The sequence below is a fragment of the Mytilus californianus genome, unplaced genomic scaffold (assembly GCF_021869535.1).
Source record: "Mytilus californianus isolate M0D057914Y unplaced genomic scaffold, xbMytCali1.0.p SCAF_2, whole genome shotgun sequence".
NCBI lineage: Eukaryota > Metazoa > Mollusca > Bivalvia > Mytilida > Mytilidae > Mytilus > Mytilus californianus.
Genome location: NW_026262668.1, coordinates 117,541,671 through 117,564,762, shown reverse-complemented (window position 1 = coordinate 117,564,762; position 23,092 = coordinate 117,541,671). Strand labels below are relative to the sequence as shown.

General features: G+C 32.1%; 1 protein-coding gene and 1 long non-coding RNA gene across 2 annotated transcripts in view; one reads left to right on the top strand and one right to left on the bottom strand.

Annotated features, from left to right (window-relative positions):
* The first annotated feature begins 7,219 nt into the window (after nt 1-7,219).
* Nucleotides 7,220-23,092, top strand: part of LOC127728676 (uncharacterized) — a 38,355-nt gene continuing 22,482 nt past the window's right edge. Inside the window, exons 1-2 of the long non-coding RNA XR_007994308.1 lie at nt 7,220-7,905; nt 10,164-12,380. This is a non-coding gene — a long non-coding RNA (uncharacterized LOC127728676). The remainder of the gene's footprint in view (nt 7,906-10,163; nt 12,381-23,092) is intronic.
* The window catches only part of LOC127728639 (exonuclease mut-7 homolog), a 39,413-nt gene continuing 31,044 nt past the window's right edge, over nt 14,724-23,092 (bottom strand). Inside the window, exons 17-19 of the mRNA XM_052236166.1 lie at nt 22,020-22,073; nt 15,826-15,954; nt 14,724-15,310 (exon numbers count right to left, since the gene is read on the bottom strand). Coding sequence (XP_052092126.1) covers nt 14,978-15,310; nt 15,826-15,954; nt 22,020-22,073 — 516 coding nt within the window. The 3' untranslated portion in view covers nt 14,724-14,977. The remainder of the gene's footprint in view (nt 15,311-15,825; nt 15,955-22,019; nt 22,074-23,092) is intronic.

Here is a 23,092-nt window from a genome sequence, read left to right as displayed (position 1 = left end):
GGCCAAAAATCTAAAATCTAAATACATGTTTAGATTCAGCATATCAAAGAACCCCATATATTCAATTTTTGTTGAAATCAAACAAAGTTTAATTTTGTTGGACCCCAACTTGGACCAACTTGAAAACTGGGCTCATAATCAAAAATCTAAATACATGTTTAGATTCAGCATATCAAAGAACCCCAAAAATTCAATTTTTGTTAAAATCAAACTAAGTTTAATTTTGGACCCTTTGGACCTTAATGTAGACCAATTTAAAAAACGGGACCCAAAATTAAAAATCTAAATACACGGTTAGATTTGGCATATCAAAGAACCCCAAGAATTCAATTTTTGATGAAATTAAACAAAGTTTAATTTTGGACCCTTTTGACCTCAATATGAACCAATTTGATAGCGGGCCCACAAATAAAAAATCTAAATACATGGTAAGATTCAGCATATCAAAGAACCCCATATATTCAGTTTTTGTTGAAATCAAACAAAGTTTAATTTTGGACCCCAGTTTGGACCAACTTGAAAACTGGGCCAAAAATCTAAAATCTAAATACATGTTTAGATTCAGCATATCAAAGAACCCCATATATTCAATTTTTGTTGAAATCAAACAAAGTTTAATTTTGTTGGACCCCAACTTGGACCAACTTGAAAACTGGGCTCATAATCAAAAATCTAAACACATGTTTAGATTCAGCATATCAAAGAACCCCAAGAATTCAATTTTTGTTAAAATCAAACTTAGTTTAATTTTGGACCCTTTGGACCTTAATGTAGACCAATTTAAAAAACGGGACCCAAAATTAAAAATCTAAAAACACGGTTAGATTTGGCATATCAAAGAACCCCAATAATTCAATTTTTGATGAAATCAAACAAAGTTTGATTTTGGACCCTTTTGACCTCAATATGAACCAATTTGATAGCGGGGTCCACAAATAAAAAATCTAAATACATGGTTAGATTCAGCATATCAAAGAACCCCATATATTCAATTTTTGTTGAAATCAAACAAAGTTTAATTTTGGACCCCAATTTGGACCAACTTGAAAACTGGGCCAAAAATCAAAAATCTAAATACATGTTTAGATTCAGCATATCAAAGAACCCCATATATTCAATTTTTGTTAAAATCAAACAAATTTTAATTTTGGACCCTTTGGACCTTAATGTAGATTAATTTGAAAACTGGATTCAAAATTAAAAATCTAAATACATCGTTAGATTCGGCATAACAAATAAATAAATGTGGTCAAAGATTTTACAAATCTAATGTACCATACTGTGCAATTAAAGATTACTTCTTGAAATTTTTCAATATTTGAAATTTGAAAAAAAAAATAATTGAAGAATAATTCTTTTTAATTTCTGAAATCTGAAATGAGAAATAATTGACCCCCCACAATTTCTTTTTACCCCCCCCCCCCCCCCCCCCCATTTTTCCCCCAAACCATAATTACCCATTTAAATTTACCATAGTGCTAACTTAATCTATTTTATAATAGAATTTAAAATATAGTGTCAAATCTTTCATATGGATTTTTTTGTAAAAAAAAAAGATGCAACATTTGCAGATATTTTTACTGGTCTTCCTTTATAAATATGCATTTCTTTAAACATAATTTAAAAGCAGTGTAAGGGAAGTAACCAAAACGTTGTATTTGGATTACCTCCCTTACACTGTTTTAAATTATCTTAATTGTTCATTAACCATTACTTTATACATAATTTAAAAGCAGTGTAAGGGAGATAATTTCAATGATGTATTTGATTTATCTCCCTTACACTGCTTTAAATTATGTTTTGTACTAAAGTATTTGTCCATTAACCAGGACAACCTTGTTTTTCCCCCTTTTTTGCCCCTAATTCTTAAACGGTTTGAGCCATAACCCCTCAAAGCAAATCCTAACCATCCCTTTGTCGTATGGAAACTTGTAGTATAATTTCAGAGAGATCCATACACCGTTCCACAGTTATTGTCTGGAAACTAGAAAATGCTTATTTTTGGCCCCTAATTCCTTAACTGTTGGTACCATAACCCCCAAAATAAATCCCCACCTTCCTTTTGTTGTATTGAACCTTATGGTAAAATTTCATAGAGATCCATTCACTTAAACTAAAGTTAGAGTGCGAAAACTAATGCGTCTTCGGACGACGACGCCGGACGACGACGACGATGACGACGCCAACGTCATACCAATATACGACCACAAAAATTTTTTTGCGGTCGTATAAAAAAGTATAAAATAGAAGGTAACAAGGGTCAAGTATGACAGAGGTCAAGTGATGGCAATTTCTCACTCAGTCCATTTGAGCAGTAGCGAGATAGAAAAATCAATAAAAGCATTTAAAGTCATAGTTGTTATGATCCAATCTGATAGATTCAATTTATCATTCGAAATTTTTTATTTTGCAAAAATGTTTACAATTTTTAGAAACCATGTCAATGACCTTCAATGTATTGACATTAAAATCATCCTTTCTATAACCATTTGTCTCAATTAGGTTTCTATCCCAAAGTAGTTGATTTATCAGCCAAAAAACTATATCCTGTGCCAGTTTCAGACTATTGACGACCTTGATCTCAAAATCAATAGCGGTCATTATTATTAAAAACAGGATATCACAGCCTAGTTTTTACGTGAAATTGTTTATAAAGCCCCTAAATTTTGATATTGTTTTGGTCGGTTCTGACATTGATTTTGTTTTTGAAAAATTAAAACATAACTAAATATAATGTTTTTCAATACTGTTTATTACGTCTTTACACTGAATCCCATGAATGTGTACTAATTGATACTTTAGTCTGTGAGAACATGATGCATTTATTAGTTGTAATTAGCTTTGAACTTTCAGTAACTGCGAGTACTCTTATGTCGGTGCTTTGTGTCTATTGTTTTTATGTTGGTTGTTTTTTTATCTTGTACATCTTGAGTTGAGCCAATTGCAACTAATTTTTATGGTTTGTTTATATATTGTGCTGTTACACTGCCCCAGATTAAGTTAGAGTTGTCAACCCTCGAGTGCCTAGCCCAATTCTGGAGCCTGTAGTTCTGTGGTTGTCGTTGGTTAAAATTTCATAATTTGTTTTTTGTAAATTGTTTTTGTTAATAATTAGGTTGTTAGTTATCTCATTTGAATTGTTTCACATTTTTCATGTCAGGCTTTTTATAACAGACAATACGGTATGAGTTTTTCCTTATTGTTGAAGGCTGTATGATGGCCTATAATTACTTACGTCCACCTCATTTGAACTCTGGTGGATAGTTGTCTCATTTGCAATCATACCACATCTCCTTATTTTTATATTTCTCTATGTGTATGTGATCATATACCCAAGTTTGGTTCTAATCACAAGTCATTTTCTTAAATTATCGTCCAAAGACTCTTTTCTTAAATAATTTGATTTTTTTTCAGTAATTGTGATCTTGATCATCATGACCATGGATCTCTTTGACTTCAAAATCAATATAATTATTCTTCCTCTCATAAAATCTACCAATTTGGTTGCAATCCAAAAGAAGGTAATTGATTTACCAACCGAAAAACTGATTTCTGAACTACTTTGTAACTAATTACGACATAAATCTCAAACCCGTAAAGGAATCTGTCTGGTATTATGTTGGTAAACTTGTTTAACCCTGCTACATTCTGTATGTGCCCCTCGTAATCATGAGCCTGTAATTCAGTGGTTGTAATAAGTTGTTGTGTATCATTTTTGTTCATTTTCGTTTTTTGTATTGTACATATATCAGGCCGGTAGTTTTCATGTTGAAATTGTTTTACACTTTGTCTGTCGGGGGCCTTTTTTTTAAAAGCTTGCTATGCGGTATGGGTTTTGCTCATTGTTGAATGCCATAGTGACCCTGTAGTTGCTTACATTGACGTCATTTAGTCTCTGGTTGATAGTTGTCTCATTGGAAATCATACCACATCTTCTCATTTTTATACACCCAAGTTAAGTTCCAACCAAAAGTAAGGTTCTTCAGATATCATCTAGAAAGCAAAGTTGACTGTCAGACAGAGACGAATGGGTGTATGACAGACTGAAGTGTCCAAAACATTATACACTTGTACTTTGTAGCATGGGGTAAAATAATATATGATAAAACTGTATTATGCTTATGACCAGTCATATTTGCCACACATGGCCTAATCTGAAAGGTGAATGACAGAAATGGTAGATTAGGATTTAGGACTCAAAAGTTTTTTTTATTTGTCATTGTGCACTAATTTTTGTTTTGCAATGATTTTTCAGTAATAAAACTGCTGTATCAGAACTGTCCTAATTTCAACCCAATGCATTAAATATCAAGAAAGCAATAAACTTGTAAACAAACTAAACTTTGAACACAAACAAAACATCACTACAGTATAGCATGAAAGTATTAATGAAATATAATACTTCCAATGGGTATAGTATGATAATTCGAAGTGCCCTCTTATTTACAATATTAACGCCTCAGAGAGATCTTGGCAAATAATTGCTTTTCACTTTTTGTCTCGCCTTGACGTAGACAAAAATAAATGGAGAATGTGCCCCCGCTTGCATACAACATTATAAAGGGACATAACTCAAGAACAATAAAAGTGACGCTACGCAAATTTGTACTTGATTTTAATTTTGTGGTAATAAGTATTGTGTATAGGTTTCATGTTTGGTTGGGGCAAACTTAAGTTACAGAACGGAAACTAAAAATTTTGCAATTTTTCGATTTATAAAGGGGCATAACTCAATAATGGTTAAAGTTACACTACCCAAATTCAACTTGATCTGTGTTTTATCAGTGGAAGGCAAAATTAAACATTGCATTGTATAAAGCATTGATTGTAGTTGATTCAACTATAATCATGGACAAAGGAAGATAACTCCAATTTTAAAAATTACTTGAACAATGATATTATTGATATTTTTAGAAAAAAAAAAAATGAAAAATGTAGCAATTTTTCCATTTATAAAGGGGAATAACTCTAGAACAGTAAAAGTGACACCACCAAAATTCAAACTTGATCTGTGCATTGTGGTAATAAGCATTGTGTATAAGTTTCATAACATTTGGTAGGGGCAAACTTAAGTTAGATAACGGAAATGAAAAATTTTGCAATTTTTCCATTTATAAAGGGGCATAACTCTAGAACAGTAAAAGTGACGCCACCAAAATTCAAACTTGATCTGAGTTTTGTGGTAATAAGCATTGTGTGTAAGTCTCTTAACATTTGGTTGAGGCTATCTTAAGTAGAGAACAGAAACTAAAAATTCAGCAATTTTTCTATTTGTAAACATGCATAACTCTAGAACGGTTGTGTATAAGTTTTATAACATTTAGTTGAGACAAACTAAAAAATTCAGCAATTTTTATGTTTATAAAGGGACATAACTCAAGAATGGTAAAAGTGTCGCCACCAAATTTCGTACTTAATCTGTATTATGTAGTAATAAGCATTGTGTATAAGTTTCATAACATTTGGTTGAGGCAAACTTAGTTAGAAAACGGAAACAAAAAATTTGTACTTGATCTTAGTTTTGTGGTAATGAATATTGTGTATAGGTTTTTATAATGTTTGGTTGGGGCAAACTTTAGTTACAGAATGGAAACTAAAATTTTTGCAATCTTTCGATTTATAAAGGGGCATTACTCAATATTGGTTAAAGTGGCACTACCCAAATTCAACTTGATCTGTGTTTTATCAGTGGAAGTCAAAATTAAACATTGCATTGTATAAAGCATTGATTGTAGTTGATTCAACTATAATCAGGAACAAAGGAAGATAACTCCAATTTTAAAAATAAAATGCTCTGCTAGGCGCAGCTTGATACGACCGCAGAGGTCGAACCCTGAACAGTTGGGTCAAGTATGGACACAACATTCAAGCTTGATACAGCCCTGAATTTGGATTGTGATTAAATATTTGACACAGCAAAGGTTTCTGACACAGAATGAATGTGGTCTAAGAACTTAAAAAATTTTAATTTACCTTTTCAAACCATATCATTATTATTTGCTTTTATATATAAATCAGAATTAACCAATTTAAAATGGAAAATTTTAAAGAAAAAAAAGGAAAAAAAGGAAAAAAAAAATCCCCCCCCCAATTTTTTGAACCCCCTTTTGATTCATCATCCCCAAACTCATTCCCAGCCTTCCCTTTGTGGTATGGTACCTTACAGTACATTTTCATAGAGATCCATACACTTGAACACAAGTTATTGTCTGGAAACTAGAAAAATGCTTGTTTTTTTGGCCCCTTTTTGGCCCCAAATTCCTAAACGTTTTGGGCAATTACCCCCAAACTCAAACCCAGCTTTCCCTTTGTGATATGGAACCTTGTAGTACAATTTCATAAAGATTCATACACTTATACACAAGTTATTGTCCTGAAACAAGAAAAATGCTTGTTTTTTGCCCCTTTTTTGCCCCTAATTCCTGAAATTTTGAGGCAATTACCACCAAAATCAATCCCAGCCTTCCCTTTGTGGTATGGTACCTCGCAGTACAATTTCAGAGAGATCCATACACTTGAACACAAGTTATTGTCTGGAAACTAGAAAAATGCTTATTTTTGGCCCCTTTTTCCTAAACGTTTTGGGCAATTACCCCCAAACTCAATTCCAGCTTTCCCTTTGTGATATGGAACCTTGTAGTACAATTTCAGAAAGATCCATACGTTTACACACAAGTTATTGTCATGAAACTAGAAAAATGCTTGTTTTTTGCCCCTAATTCCTCAAATTGCGAGGCAATTACCCCCAAAATCAATCCGGGCATTCCCTTTGTGGTATGTAACCTTGTGGTACAATGTCAGAGAGATCCATACACTAACACACAAGTTATGTCTGAAAGTTACAAAAATGCTTATTTTTGGCCCCTAATTCCTTAACTGTTGGTACCATAACCCCCAAAATCAATGCCAACCTTCCTTTTGTGGTATTGAACCTTATGGTGAAATTTCATAGAGATCCATTCACTTTAACTAAAGTTAGAGTGTGAAAACCAATGGGTCTTTGGACGACGACAACACCAATGTCATTCCAATGTATAAATAAAATGCTCCGCAGGGCGCAGCTTGATACGACCGCAGAAGTCGAACCCTGAACAGTTGGGGCAAGTATGGACACAACTTTCTAGCTTGATACAGCTCTGAATTTGGATTGTGATTAAATATTTGACACAGCATAGGTTTCTGACACAGAATGAATGTGGTCTAAGAACTTATATTAAAAATTTTAAATTGGACATTCACATATTATGGTCCAATATCCAAAATCTAAATACATGGTTAGATTCAGCATATCAAAGAACCCCAAGAATTCAATTTTTGATGAAATCAAACAAAGTTTAATTTTGGACCCTTTTGACCTCAATGTGAACCAATTTGATAGCAGGCCCACAAATAAAAAATCTAAATACATGGTAAGATTCAGCATATCAAAGAACCCCATATATTCAGTTTTTGTTGAAATCAAACAAAGTTTAATTTTGGACCCCAGTTTGGACCAACTTGAAAACTGGGCCAAAAATCTAAAATCTAAATACATGTTTAGATTCAGCATATCAAAGAACCCCATATATTCAATTTTTGTTGAAATCAAACAAAGTTTAATTTTGGACCCCAACTTGGACCAACTTGAAAACTGGTCCCATAATCAAAAATCTAAACACATGTTTAGATTCAGCATATCAAAGAACCCCAAGAATTCAATTTTTGTTAAAATCAAACTTAGTTTAATTTTGGACCCTTTGGACCTTAATGTAGACCAATTTAAAAAACGGGACCCAAAATTAAAAATCTAAAAACACGGTTAGATTTGGCATATCAAAGAACCCCAAGAATTCAATTTTTGATGAAATCAAACAAAGTTTGATTTTGGACCCTTTTGACCTCAATATGAACCAATTTGATAGCGGGGTCCACAAATAAAAAATCTAAATACATGGTTAGATTCAGCATATCAAAGAACTCCATATATTCAATTTTTGTTGAAATCAAACAAAGTTTAATTTTGGACCCAAATTTGGACCAACTTGAAAACTGGGCCAAAAATCAAAAATCTAAATACATGTTTAGATTCAGCATATCAAAGAACCCCATATATTCAATTTTTGTTAAAATCAAACAAATTTTAATTTTGGACCCTTTGGACCTTAATGTAGACAGACCAATTTGAAAACTGGATCCAAAATTAAAAATCTAAATACATCGTTAGATTCGGCATAACAAATAAATAAATGTGGTCAAAGATTTTACAAATCTAATGTGCCATACTGTGCAGTTGATAACGGGGCCCAAAAATCTAAATACATGGTTAGATTCAGCATATCAAAGAACCCCATATATTCAATTTTTGTTGAAATCAAACAAAGTTTAATTTTGGACCCCGATTTGGACCAACTTGAAAACTGGGCCCATAATCAAAATTCTAAATACATGTTTAGATTCAGCATATCAAAGAACACTAAACATTCAATTTTTGTTTAAATCAAACTAAGTTTAATTTTGGACCCTTTGGACCTTAATGTACTCCAATTTGAAAACGGAACCAAAAATTAAGAATCTAAATACACGGTTAGATTCGGCATATCAAAGAACCCCAATAATTCAATTTTTGATGAAATCAAACAAAGTTAAATTTTGGACCCTTTGGACCTCAATGTGGACCAATTTAAAAACGGGGCCCAAAATCCAAAAACTTAATACACGGTTATATTCATCATATTAAAGAACCCCAAGAATTCAAGAATAAAACCCCATTGAAATTGATCAAGAAATAAGCAATTTATAAGAAGTATCTTCTTTTGCACAATACTGTGCAATTGAATATTTCTTGCTATTGCGCAATACTGTACAATTGACAATTTCTTGCTATTGCGCAATATTGTGCTATTGGATATTTCTTGCTATTGCGCAATACTGTGCAATTGAAGATTTCTTGCTATTGCGCAATACTGTGCAATTGAAGATTTCTTGCTATTGTGCAATACTGTGCAATTGAAAATTTCTTGCTATTGCACAATACTTATTATATAAAAATTTACACATCCTGTTTGGTGTGTATCTCCTACAATATCATTATTATTTGCTTTTATATATAAATCAGAAATAACCAACTTAAAATGGAAAATTTTAAAAGAAAAAAAAAAGGAAAAAAAGAAAAAAAAAAGAAAAAAAAAAAAATCCCCCCCCCCCAAATTTTTTGAACCCCCTTATGATTCATCACCCCCAAACTCAATCCCAGCCTTCCCTTTGTGGTATGGTACCTTGCAGTACAATTTCAGAGAGATCCATACACTTGAACACAAGTTATTGTCTTGAAACTAGAAAAATGCTTATTTTTGGCCCCTTTTTGGCCCCCAATTCCTAAACGTTTCAGGCAATTACCCCCGAACTCAATTCCAGCTTTCCCTTTGTGATATGGAACCTTGTAGTACAATTTCAGAAAGATCCATACGTTTACACACAAGTTATTGTCATGAAACTAGAAAAATGCTTGTTTTTTGCCCCTAATTCCTCAAATTGCGAGGCAATTACCCCCAAAATCAATCCGGGCATTCCCTTTGTGGTATGTAACCTTGTGGTACAATGTCAGAGAGATCCATACACTAACACACAAGTTATGTCTGAAAGTTACAAAAATGCTTATTTTTGGCCCCTAATTCCTTAACTGTTGGTACCATAACCCCCAAAATCAATGCCAACCTTCCTTTTGTGGTATTGAACCTTATGGTGAAATTTCATAGAGATCCATTCACTTTAACTAAAGTTAGAGTGTGAAAACCAATGGGTCTTTGGACGACGACAACACCAATGTCATTCCAATGTATAAATAAAATGCTCCGCAGGGCGCAGCTTGATACGACCGCAGAAGTCGAACCCTGAACAGTTGGGGCAAGTATGGACACAACTTTCTAGCTTGATACAGCTCTGAATTTGGATTGTGATTAAATATTTGACACAGCATAGGTTTCTGACACAGAATGAATGTGGTCTAAGAACTTATATTAAAAATTTTAAATTGGACATTCACATATTATGGTCCAATATCCAAAATCTAAATACATGGTTAGATTCAGCATATCAAAGAACCCCAAGAATTCAATTTTTGATGAAATCAAACAAAGTTTAATTTTGGACCCTTTTGACCTCAATGTGAACCAATTTGATAGCAGGCCCACAAATAAAAAATCTAAATACATGGTAAGATTCAGCATATCAAAGAACCCCATATATTCAGTTTTTGTTGAAATCAAACAAAGTTTAATTTTGGACCCCAGTTTGGACCAACTTGAAAACTGGGCCAAAAATCTAAAATCTAAATACATGTTTAGATTCAGCATATCAAAGAACCCCATATATTCAATTTTTGTTGAAATCAAACAAAGTTTAATTTTGGACCCCAACTTGGACCAACTTGAAAACTGGTCCCATAATCAAAAATCTAAACACATGTTTAGATTCAGCATATCAAAGAACCCCAAGAATTCAATTTTTGTTAAAATCAAACTTAGTTTAATTTTGGACCCTTTGGACCTTAATGTAGACCAATTTAAAAAACGGGACCCAAAATTAAAAATCTAAAAACACGGTTAGATTTGGCATATCAAAGAACCCCAAGAATTCAATTTTTGATGAAATCAAACAAAGTTTGATTTTGGACCCTTTTGACCTCAATATGAACCAATTTGATAGCGGGGTCCACAAATAAAAAATCTAAATACATGGTTAGATTCAGCATATCAAAGAACTCCATATATTCAATTTTTGTTGAAATCAAACAAAGTTTAATTTTGGACCCAAATTTGGACCAACTTGAAAACTGGGCCAAAAATCAAAAATCTAAATACATGTTTAGATTCAGCATATCAAAGAACCCCATATATTCAATTTTTGTTAAAATCAAACAAATTTTTATTTTGGACCCTTTGGACCTTAATGTAGACAGACCAATTTGAAAACTGGATCCAAAATTAAAAATCTAAATACATCGTTAGATTCGGCATAACAAATAAATAAATGTGGTCAAAGATTTTACAAATCTAATGTGCCATACTGTGCAGTTGATAACGGGGCCCAAAAATCTAAATACATGGTTAGATTCAGCATATCAAAGAACCCCATATATTCAATTTTTGTTGAAATCAAACAAAGTTTAATTTTGGACCCCGATTTGGACCAACTTGAAAACTGGGCCCATAATCAAAATTCTAAATACATGTTTAGATTCAGCATATCAAAGAACACTAAACATTCAATTTTTGTTTAAATCAAACTAAGTTTAATTTTGGACCCTTTGGACCTTAATGTACTCCAATTTGAAAACGGAACCAAAAATTAAGAATCTAAATACACGGTTAGATTCGGCATATCAAAGAACCCCAATAATTCAATTTTTGATGAAATCAAACAAAGTTAAATTTTGGACCCTTTGGACCTCAATGTGGACCAATTTAAAAACGGGGCCCAAAATCCAAAAACTTAATACACGGTTATATTCATCATATTAAAGAACCCCAAGAATTCAAGAATAAAACCCCATTGAAATTGATCAAGAAATGAGCAATTTATAAGAAGTATCTTCTTTTGCACAATACTGTGCAATTGAATATTTCTTGCTATTGCGCAATACTGTACAATTGACAATTTCTTGCTATTGCGCAATATTGTGCTATTGGATATTTCTTGCTATTGCGCAATACTGTGCAATTGAAGATTTCTTGCTATTGCGCAATACTGTGCAATTGAAGATTTCTTGCTATTGTGCAATACTGTGCAATTGAAAATTTCTTGCTATTGCACAATACTTATTATATAAAAATTTACACATCCTGTTTGGTGTGTATCTCCTACAATATCATTATTATTTGCTTTTATATATAAATCAGAAATAACCAACTTAAAATGGAAAATTTTAAAAGAAAAAAAAAAGGAAAAAAAGAAAAAAAAAAGAAAAAAAAAAAAATCCCCCCCCCCAAATTTTTTGAACCCCCTTATGATTCATCACCCCCAAACTCAATCCCAGCCTTCCCTTTGTGGTATGGTACCTTGCAGTACAATTTCAGAGAGATCCATACACTTGAACACAAGTTATTGTCTTGAAACTAGAAAAATGCTTATTTTTGGCCCCTTTTTGGCCCCCAATTCCTAAACGTTTCAGGCAATTACCCCCGAACTCAATTCCAGCTTTCCCTTTGTGATATGGAACCTTGTAGTACAATTTCAGAAATATCCAAACACTTACACACAAGTTATTGTCATGAAACTAGAAAAATGCTTGTTTTTTGCCCCTTTTTTGGCCCCTTATTCCTAAAATTTTGAGGCAATTACCCCCAAAATCAATTACAGCCTTCCCTTTGTGATATGGAACCTTGTGGTACAATGTCAGAGAGGTCCATACACTTACACACAAGTTATTGTCTGAAAGTTAAAAAATGCTTATTTTTGGCCCCTTTTTGGCCCCTAATTCCTTAACTGTTGGTACCATAACCCCCAAAATCAATCCCAACCTTCCTTTCGTGGTATTGAACCTTATGGTAAAATTTCATGGAGATCCATTCACTTAAACTAAAGTTAGAGTGCGAAAACCAATGTGTCTTCGGACGACGACGACGCCAATGTCATACCAATATACGACCAAAAAATTTTTTAATTTTTGCGGTCATATAAAAATTACTTGATATTTAGAAGAAAATAAAAATTTTGCAATTTTTCCATTTTTAAAGGGGCATAACTCTAGAACGATTCAAGTGACGCCATCAAAATTCAAATTTGATCTGTGTTTTGTGGTAATAAGCATTGTGTATAAGTTTCATAACATTTGGTTGAGGCAAACTTAAGTTAGAGAACAGAAACTAAAAATTTTGCAATTTTTCCATTTATAAAGGGGCATAACTTTAGAACGGTTAAAGTGACGCCACCAAAATTCAAACTTGATCCGTGTTTTGTGGTAATAGGCATTGTGTATAAGTTTCATAACATTTGGTTGAGGCAAACTTAAGTTGGAGAATGGAAACTAAAAATTTTGCAATTTTTCAATTTATAAAGGGGCATAACTCTAGAACGATTAAAGAGACGCCACCAAAATTCAAACTTGTTCTGTGTTTTGTGGTAATAAGCATTGTGTATAAGTTTCATAACATTTGGTTGAGGCAAACTCAAGTTAGAGAATGGAAACCAATTTTTTGGACGTACGGACAAGGGTAAAACTTAATGCTCCCTCCGCTATGGCAGGGGCATAAAAATGAACGAATAACAAATATGTAACACATAAACAAAAGACAACCACTGAATTACAGGCTCCTGACTTCGGACAGGCACATTCATACAGAATGTTGCGGGGTTAAACATGTTAGCGGGATCCCAACCCTCCCCGTAACCTGGGACAGTGGTGTAACAGTACAACATAAGAATGAACTATAAAAATCAGTTGAAAGAGGCTTAACTTGAAAGAGCCTGTGTAGCTCACCTAGGTCTATGTGCATCTTCAACAATGGACACTCTCCAACATTGGGGGCTAGAATAGAATTCATGACAAAAATCTCTTTTTTGGTGATCTTGTATTTTCTCTGTATTTCTTTAGTTTTTGCCCACAACACAAAAAAAGAAGGGTAAAATAATATTTGTCATTTTAAGCAAGAACTCCTATTAGGAGTTGACTAACAATTTCAGTCATTTAACTCCTTTTAAGATTATCTTGCTGATCATTTTTGCTTTTTAAAGTTTCTATCTATCTATATTAGTTTTTAAGATATTTGACAAAAACACAAATAAATAGTAAAAATTGTCATTAATGCAATCACTTCAATATGGAGTTATCTAACGATTTCAGCCATGTTGACCTGTTAGTAGATCTTGTCTTGCTGATCGATTTTGCTGTTTAAAGTTTCTCTCTAACTTTTAAAGTTTTCATAATAAGGAACAATAATTAAAAAAATAAATGGGGAATGTGTCCATGGGACACAGATGATGCTCCCGCTTGCATATAAAGTTATAAAGGAATATAACTCAAGAACTGTAAGAGTGACACTACCCAAATTTTTACTTGATCGGAGTTTTGTTGTAAAAAGCATTGTGCATAAGTTTCATAACATTTGGTTGAGGCAAACTAAAGTTTGAGAACAGAAACAGATATTTCAGGAATTTTTCCATTTGTAAAGGGGCATAACTCTAGAACAGTAAAAGTGAGGCCACCAAAACTCAAACTTGATCTGTGTTTTGTGGTAATAAGCATTGTGTAAAAGTTTCATAACATTTGGTTGAGGCAAACTAAAGTTAGAGAACGGAAACGAAAAATTCAGCAATTTTTCCATTTGTAAAGGGGCATAACTCTAGAATGGTAAAAGTGATGCCACCAAAATTTCCTGATCTTTGTGTATGACATGAATGCATCAACTCTAAAAACAAATAACAAAAACACAAGTATAGATACCAAAATATTTCTGAACAGTATTGTACTATATAAGGATGCTGTGGTGAAATATTATTGATATGTTACATAGGAGAAATGGAATTCATCAAAACTTGATTTTATGTAAACATAAAATGTGGGTCGTTGTGGTCAAAATGTTGCTTAATGACACAGTACTATACAAAAGCATTTAATTGGTGAAACATCATTTATTTGAACCAAACATTTTCTAAATGATACTGGGATGTCTTTATAGACTGCTAGATAAAGTCACAAGGGCTAAAATTTTATGCCCTAGCATCATGTATAAAGAATAAAAATGCAGTGTATTTACAAAATTTTAATTTTTCATGTTTTGTTTTTGCATATATTAAATGATTAAACAACTGTCAATCTAGTCAACATACTTAATAACATTGCATCAAAAACATCAGTCATTTTACCGTAGATTACTTGTACTCCTGATCTTCATAGGCACATATTGTTAAATGTAGCAATCCATTCTTTTATCCATTTAGTTCATTTTCAATATTAAAACTGCATAATAATCTTCAACTCAAAACAATTCATTTTTTGTAATCAACTGTTATAAATATTCTTTCCTGTATCAGTCATATCTAAAACATGTGAAAACTGATCACATACTTTAGCAAAGTGTGATCCTTCCCAGAATACTTTACCACAAGTTCCACAACAAAAGAACTTATTAACTTTGTCAAACATGGGCTCTGGTATAGAGTCCAACTGAAGTGGAACATTGTTATTTACAACAGTCATGGTTGACCAATTAATGCCGTATTGGACATTGGGCTTTGTGATTGGTTTATCTTGGTCACTGAATGTCCTTAACTTTACCCAATTTTCTTTAAATACATTGCTTGGAACTTGAAGATAGACATTTCCATTGCATACCTGAAAAAGAAAAATATTCATGTATTATTTCATGCTGGTGAAAACTTCTGTTAACTTAAATCCATAATGTGTTATAAAAGTCTTTATTTACTATTATACATGTATAATCCAATCTTTAAATTGAGTATAGTCTTTATTTACAATTATACATGTATAATCCAATCTTTAAATTGATTATAGTCTTTATGTGAACTTGAAAGTTGATAGTAATTAGTCCCTTACAGGTTTTATTGCATTTTTTATGATTTTTAGAAACAGAATCCATGCTAATTTAATATTAGGGTGATTCAACATATTTTTAAAGAATGATGCAAGCAAAAGTTTGTTAAAATTTGTGTTTCACAGGAGAAGATTGTTACCAAAATGAAAATTGTTGATTTTTTTTATATATTTTCTTTTTTATTAATGGCAGAGACAATGTTTAAAGGATCATAAATAATAAGGCCTCTAACTATTTAAAGCTAAGGTTAATCTCAAATAGCCATTTCTTCAAATATCTATTTGATCCTACATACCTTACATCTACTAAATATGTCTTTTTCAGTAACCTTGACATTAAAATACTGTAAAACCTCTACCACTTGTTCTCTAGCAGTGGTTGTCTGTACATTATAACACATTTTTTCTCCTACTATTCCTTGGACCTGAAATAACAGTTATGCTAAGATTCAATCTTGGCTTGTGTTAAATTATTTCCAATAAATTGCTTTGCCGAGCGCAGAGGTCCAACCCTGAACAGTTGGGGCAAACATGGACGCAATTTATACTCGCGCTTGATACAGGTCTGAATTTGGATTGTAATTAAATATTTGACACATAAAAGGTTTCTGACACAGAATAAAGAATAATTTTCTTTTTAACCCCCCCTTTTCCCCCAAAAAAATTCTTTCCCTCAAGATATGGTCATAATCTCAATTCAAATTTCCAATGGAGTTTGCAACCATAATTACCCATTTAAATTTACCATAGTGTAACTTAAATCTATTTTATTATAGAATTTAAAATATGGTGTCAAATCTTTCATATGGATTTTTTTGTAAAAAAAAAAGATGCAACATTTGCAGATATTTTTACTGGTCTTCATTTATAAATATGCATTTCTTTAAACATAATTTAAAAGCAGTTGAAGGGAGGTAATCAAAACCTATTTGGATTACCTCTGCTTTTAAATTGTCTTAATTGTTCATTAACCATTACTTTATACATAAATTAAAAGCAGTGTAAGGGAGGTAATTCAAATGATGTATTTGAATTTCCTCCCTTACACTGCTTTAAATTATGTTTTGTACTAAAGTATTTGTCCATTAACCAGGACACCCTTGTTTTTCCCCCTTTTTTGCCCCTATTTCCTAAACAGTTTGAGCCATAACCCCCCCAAAGCAAATCCTAACCATCCCTTTGTGGTATAATTTCAGAGAGATCCATACACCGTTCCACAAGTTATTGTCTGGAAACTAGAAAAATGCTTATTTTTGGCCCCTAATTCCTTAACTGTTGGTACCATAACCCCCCAAAATCAATCCCAACCTTCCATTTGTGGTATTGAACCTTATGGTAAAATTACATAGAGATCCATTCCCTTAAACTAAAGTTATTGTGCGAAAACCAATGTGTCTTCGGACAACGACGAAGACGACGCCAACATCATACCAATATTCGAGCGCAAAAATATTTTGCGGTCGTATAAAAATGTAAAGAAATTTAAGCCAAAAAAGGCTTTTACTATTGAAAAAGATATTTAAAAAAAATATTGTATATAAAGAAAAATTGCCCTCAAAGTTTATAAAATTGTTAAGAAACAGATCACTGGACAAAATTTTCAAAAATAAAAATTTTAAACTATCTATCATCGCCAAATACACTTCAGGAATAGGTATATTTGTAATCTCCTTTGAAATCATGATTAGTCACTAAAACTTCCATCAAATATGGCTGTCATAGTTACCTAAACAGCAGAATTGAAAAAAAAAATCCTTATTTCAGATTCAATAGGCCATATACATTTTTTCTCATGCCTTTGGAATTTAATTTTGCATGGTATAGCAGTCACAAAAATTAAAAAAAAAATATTCAGGTCAGAAGACTTTATCCAGACTTTTCCAGTGATTTTAAATAAAATTTTTGAAATAATGACAGATTTATGGCCAGAAGGTCATCTTTAAAAAAAAATTCTAAATAGAAACAAATCCTTCTTGTTTACAACGCTTTCTTCTTTTTTATAAGAATAATAAAATGCTTCGCTGGGGCGCAGCTTGATACGACCGCAGAGGTCGAACCCTGAACAGTTGGGGCAAGTTTGGACACAAAATTCAAGCTTGATACAGCTATGACTTTGGATTGTCATTAAATATTTGACACAGCATAGGTTTCTGACACAGGATGAATGTGGTGTAAGAACTGGAAAAAAATTAATTTACCTATTATGGTGGAATATCCATAAACTAAATTGTTTGTTAATTTCAATATATCAAAGAATATGTAGAATTCAATGTTTGATGTAATGTAATAAAGTTGAAATTTGGACCGTTTTTGTTCAATGTGGACCAATTTGGTAACATGTATAAATAATCAAAAATCTAAATACATGGGAGCCCATTTAAATACATCATAAAGGTATTGAAATAGAAAGTGACATCATAGTCATGGCTAAAAATAAACAAAAATCCTTAATCAGCAACATTTGAAGTAATATCTAAAAATAAAATTCCTTTGTAACCATAAAAGCCCATTTAAATACATCATAAAGATATTAAAATAGAAAATGACATCATAGTCATGGCTAAACATAGCAAAAAACCCTTAATTAGCATCATTTAACAGTAAATTACATCATAAAGGTATTAAAATAGAAAATGACATCATAGTCATGGCTAAAAATAAACAAAATCCTTAATCAGCATCAGCAACATTTTATAGTAATATCTAAAAATAAAATTCCTTTGTAACCATAAAAGCCCATTTAAATACATCATAACAGATATTAAAATAGAAAATGACATCATAGTCATGGCTAAACATAGCAAAAACCTTAATCAGCATCATTTAACAGTAATATCTAAAAATAAAAATTTCTTTGCAACCATAAAAGTAAAATAGAAAATGACATCATAATCATAGCTAAAAATAAACAAAAAATTTTTTTATTGGCAAATTTTAAATGGAGTTTATTATACTAAAACAATAAATTTGCAACCATAAACATGATAAAACCCCATTTAAACACATCATAAAAGTATTAAATAATTCAACTACATCATAAGGCTATAAAAATAGAAAATGACTTCATAGTCAAGGCTAAAGGTAAACAAAAAACCTTCATCAGCAAAATTTTATATTGGCAAATTTCCAATGAAGTTTATTACACTAAAATTGTTGGCAAATTTCCAATGCATTTATTAACAATAAAGTTATTGGCAAATTTCCAATTTACATAATTTAAAAGCAGTGTAGATGAGAGATTTAAATGAGTTTGAATTACCAACCTTACACTGCTTTTAAATAATGTTCTTTACTCAATTATTTGTCTATTAAAATGGAAACCCTTGTTTTTTAACCTTTTTTCCCCTTATTCCTTAAACATTAGAGCCATAACCACCCCCCCCCCCCCCCCCCCCCCCCCCCCCCCCCCCCCCCCAAAGCCAATTATTACTTTCCAATGTAACCTAAATTTCCAATATACATAATTTTAAATTTCAATTCCTCATGATATATAACCGTATCATTATTATTTTCTTTCATATATAAATCTGAAACAACCATCTTTAAATTGAAAATTTTAAAGAAAAAAAAAAGGAAAAAAAAAAATCCTACCCCCCACACATTTTTTCAACCCCCTTTTGATTCATCATCCCCCACCTCAATCACAACCTTCAATTTGTGGTATGGTACATTGCAATACAATTTTGCAGAGATCCATACACTTGAACACAAGTTTTTGTTGCAAACTAAAAAAATCCTTATTTTCGACCAATATTTGGCCCCTTATTCATAAATGTTTGAGCAATTAACCCCAAAACTCAATTCCTACTTTCTCTTCGTGATAAAAAATAACTAACTTAAAATGTAAATTTTAAACAAAAAAAAAAGGAAAAAAAAAAATTACCCCTTTTTTGACCCCCGCCCCCTTATGATTCATCACCCCCACCCCCCTTTCCCCCCAAACCAAGCTCAATAACAGCCTTGCCTTTGTGGTATGGTACCTTGTAATACAATTTTAGAGAGATCCATACACTTGAACACAAGTTATTGTCTAGAAACTCAAAAATGCTTATTTTAAACCCCTTTTTAGGCCCCTTATTACTAAACGTTTTGGGCAATTACCACAACACTCAATTCCAGCTTTCCTTTTGTGAAATGGAACCTTGTAGTAAAATTTTAGAAAGATCCATACACTTACACACAAGTTATTGTCATGAAACTAGAAAAATGCTTGTTTTTTGCCCCCTTTTGGCCCCTTATTCCTAAAATTTTGAGGCAATTAACCCCAAAATCAATCCCAGCATTGACCCTTTGTGATATGGAATCTTGTGGTACAATGTCAAAGAGATCCATATGCTAACACACAAGTTATGTCTGGAAGTTACAAAAATGCTTATTTTCGGCCCCTTTTTGGCCCCTAATTCCTTAACTGTTGGTACAATAACCCCCAAAATCAATCCCCACCTTCCTATTGTGGTATTGAACCTTATGGTAAAATTTCATAGAGATCCATTCACTTAAACTAAAGTTAGAGTGCGAAAACCATTGTGTATTCGGACGACGACGCTAACGTCATACCAATATACGACCTCAAAATTTTTTTGCGGTCGTATAAAAATAGGAATATTTATTGAATTCAATTAAAGGGCCTGTTTCCAAGCATATACAGTCGAACCTCGTTGTGTCGACCTCGGTTGTGTCGAAAACTCGGATGAGTCGAAGTAATTTCTCGGTCCCGGTAAAATTCCCGTTTGATCAATGCATAATTACCTCTGATGAGTCGAACTCGGTTGATTCGAATACTCGGTTAAGTCCAGTCAATTTTATAGTCCCGTCGATGTAAAATTCATGTAAATTGACCCCGATGACTCGAAGTTCAAAAGTAAGAATTTTCAAAAGATGCAGACCTAATGATAAAAATTCAAATCGGATGTATTTCTCATGTAACCTTATCATTTTCAAAAGAGATTAAAGCTGAGTAAACATACTTGTTTGTATAAAAGTTAAAATGACATGTTTATGGTGACCGGTAATTAACACCTTTAGTTGATCGTTCAAATGGAATGTTAGTGTGTTGAACATTTATCACATCAGATAAAATCAAAACGAATTTAAATGACCCAAGCCGAGATTAAATGAATCGTTAGATTTAAAACTCATTAATTACGATAAATAAAAGGATTAGGACAATTATGATAAATTTATGAGAATTTAATGTAAAGCAGACGACCTCTGGCTCATCAGAGACCATTCATAATTTAATTCGTTCCGCGAGTGATTTCATAATTTATAGTGACTGACCTTTGTAAATATTTGTGTAGACTATTGATTTTATTTGTGCATTATTTGTTTCTGTACTTGTGTGTTTAATTATTATGAAGGACCAAAAATGGAGATTGAATACACAATCTTAAAGTGTCATATCGAAAAAAGGCACACTGTTCATTGTATCTAGTTTACACAAATCATACCGTATTTCATGCATTCCAAATTTATGACGACGCACTCGACCTCGGATGAGTCAAATATCATACATGAACACAATGCTAACTTGATCTATAACTTGTCATGGTGTAAACTTTATAACAAATATCAAATCAATATCTTCAACATGTTCAAGCATAACAAAAAAAAGTGTTGAAAACTGATTACTTTCTTGAAATTTGTTAAGTCTTAGGACCATAACTCTGCATGAAATCATAAGACCGGGGCAAAATTCGAACTTGATCTATTACTAGTCATGATAAAACTATTTACTAAATATCAAATCAATATCTTTAAGCATGACAAAAAAAAGTGTGGAAAACTGACTATTTGCATGAATTTTCTAAGTCCAAGGACCATAACTCCTCACAAAATCATTAGACCGGAACAAAATTCATACTTGATCTGTAACTAGTCATGATAAACCTATATACTAAATATCAAATCAATATCTTCAAGCACGAAGAAAAAAGTGTGGAAAACTGATTAACCGGACGGAAGGATGGACAGACAGATAGACAGGCGGACAGAGTGCAAACCTAAAGTCCCCTGTGACTTCTTTGGTAGGGGACTAATAAATGAATAAATAACTATATACCATATTAGATGGTGTTTGAAAATAAATAAAATAGAATATTCACCCTCTCTAATACATAAAACATAAACTACATCACTACTACATGTATATTTAGTTTCTGGAATGCAAATTTTCTCTTATTTCAAAACGAGTATTAATAAATCCTGACACTGACATAGTTACATTTTCAGACTCACTGGACATCAACCAAATATACTACTGTTCGTACTTTGAAATATAAGGGAAGTTTTTAGATTGAATGCATGCTTCATTAAAAATAAAATTCCTTTTCTTTTCGTATGCAGTGCATTCCATTAAAAAATGAAACTCGTCTTCAACCTGCATATGTATATATATATATTTATATGTAAACTATTGCATTATTTTAAGTACTGATGCTATAAAGAAATAATGGTGTTATCATAAGCAAAATATGATTTAATTACGTACCCTCGTGTAAGGCATTCCTGAAGTGAGAACTACACGCTTCTCTTTTTGACAGATCTACAAATTGAAATGTTTGTTTATAGAATAAATAATTGTGAAATAGGTTTAAGAAAATGGTAACATAGCTTACAAAAAAGAAATTTTCTATTCTCTCACATACAATCAAATGCATAAAATACCAACAGGCTAAAAAATTAATTACACATTTTTTTATCTCATTAATATGATAATCTGCCATTTGCTGCATGCCTGAAAATTTGAGTGGTTTTCCCTTTTTAAGTATTGCACAGATATACTGTAAGCCCAAGCCTCACTCTAAAAGATATTTTGCTCCAAGACATTATATATAAGACACTATCTTTAAAGGTATAGCCACGACAAAACACATGAAAATGCACAACACTTTACGAATAGCATACTAAATCGTATATCTCATCAAACAAGTAAAACTGTGAGTTATAGTTCACTAATGATATCCCCCCCCCCCATTTCAAGTCTTCGGTAAACAGGGAGTTGAAGAGGAATAGATATGAAATTGACCACATTGAAGGTATTGCATGTTCACATGAAGCCTGATAAAAAACTTTGGGCAGCTCTATTTTGTAGTTCCCTAGAAAAATGTGACAAAATTTCATACATGGACATTATGTATTGGAAAATATAAGTATTTTATAAACAGGAAGTTGATGAGCGATAAGTCTTAAAACATGGTATAGCATGTTCATATGCAGCCTTATAACAAATTTCAGGACATTATTGTATGTAGATCTCTAGTAAAGTGCAATGAAGATTCAATTGATGCCATTATGTATTAGAATATATAAATATTTGGTAAAAAGGATGTGAACATATGATGAATCTGAAAATGCATCAAACAGTATAGCATGTTAATATGAAGCCTTAAAACAAATTTCAGAACTTTTTATTTGTAGTTCCCTAGAAAATGTGACGAAAATTTTATACATGGCCATTATGTGTTATAAATATAAGTTAACATGAAGTTGAGGAGGGATGAATTTGAATACACATCACATGGTATAGCATGCTCACATTAAGCCTGATACCAATATTTAGGA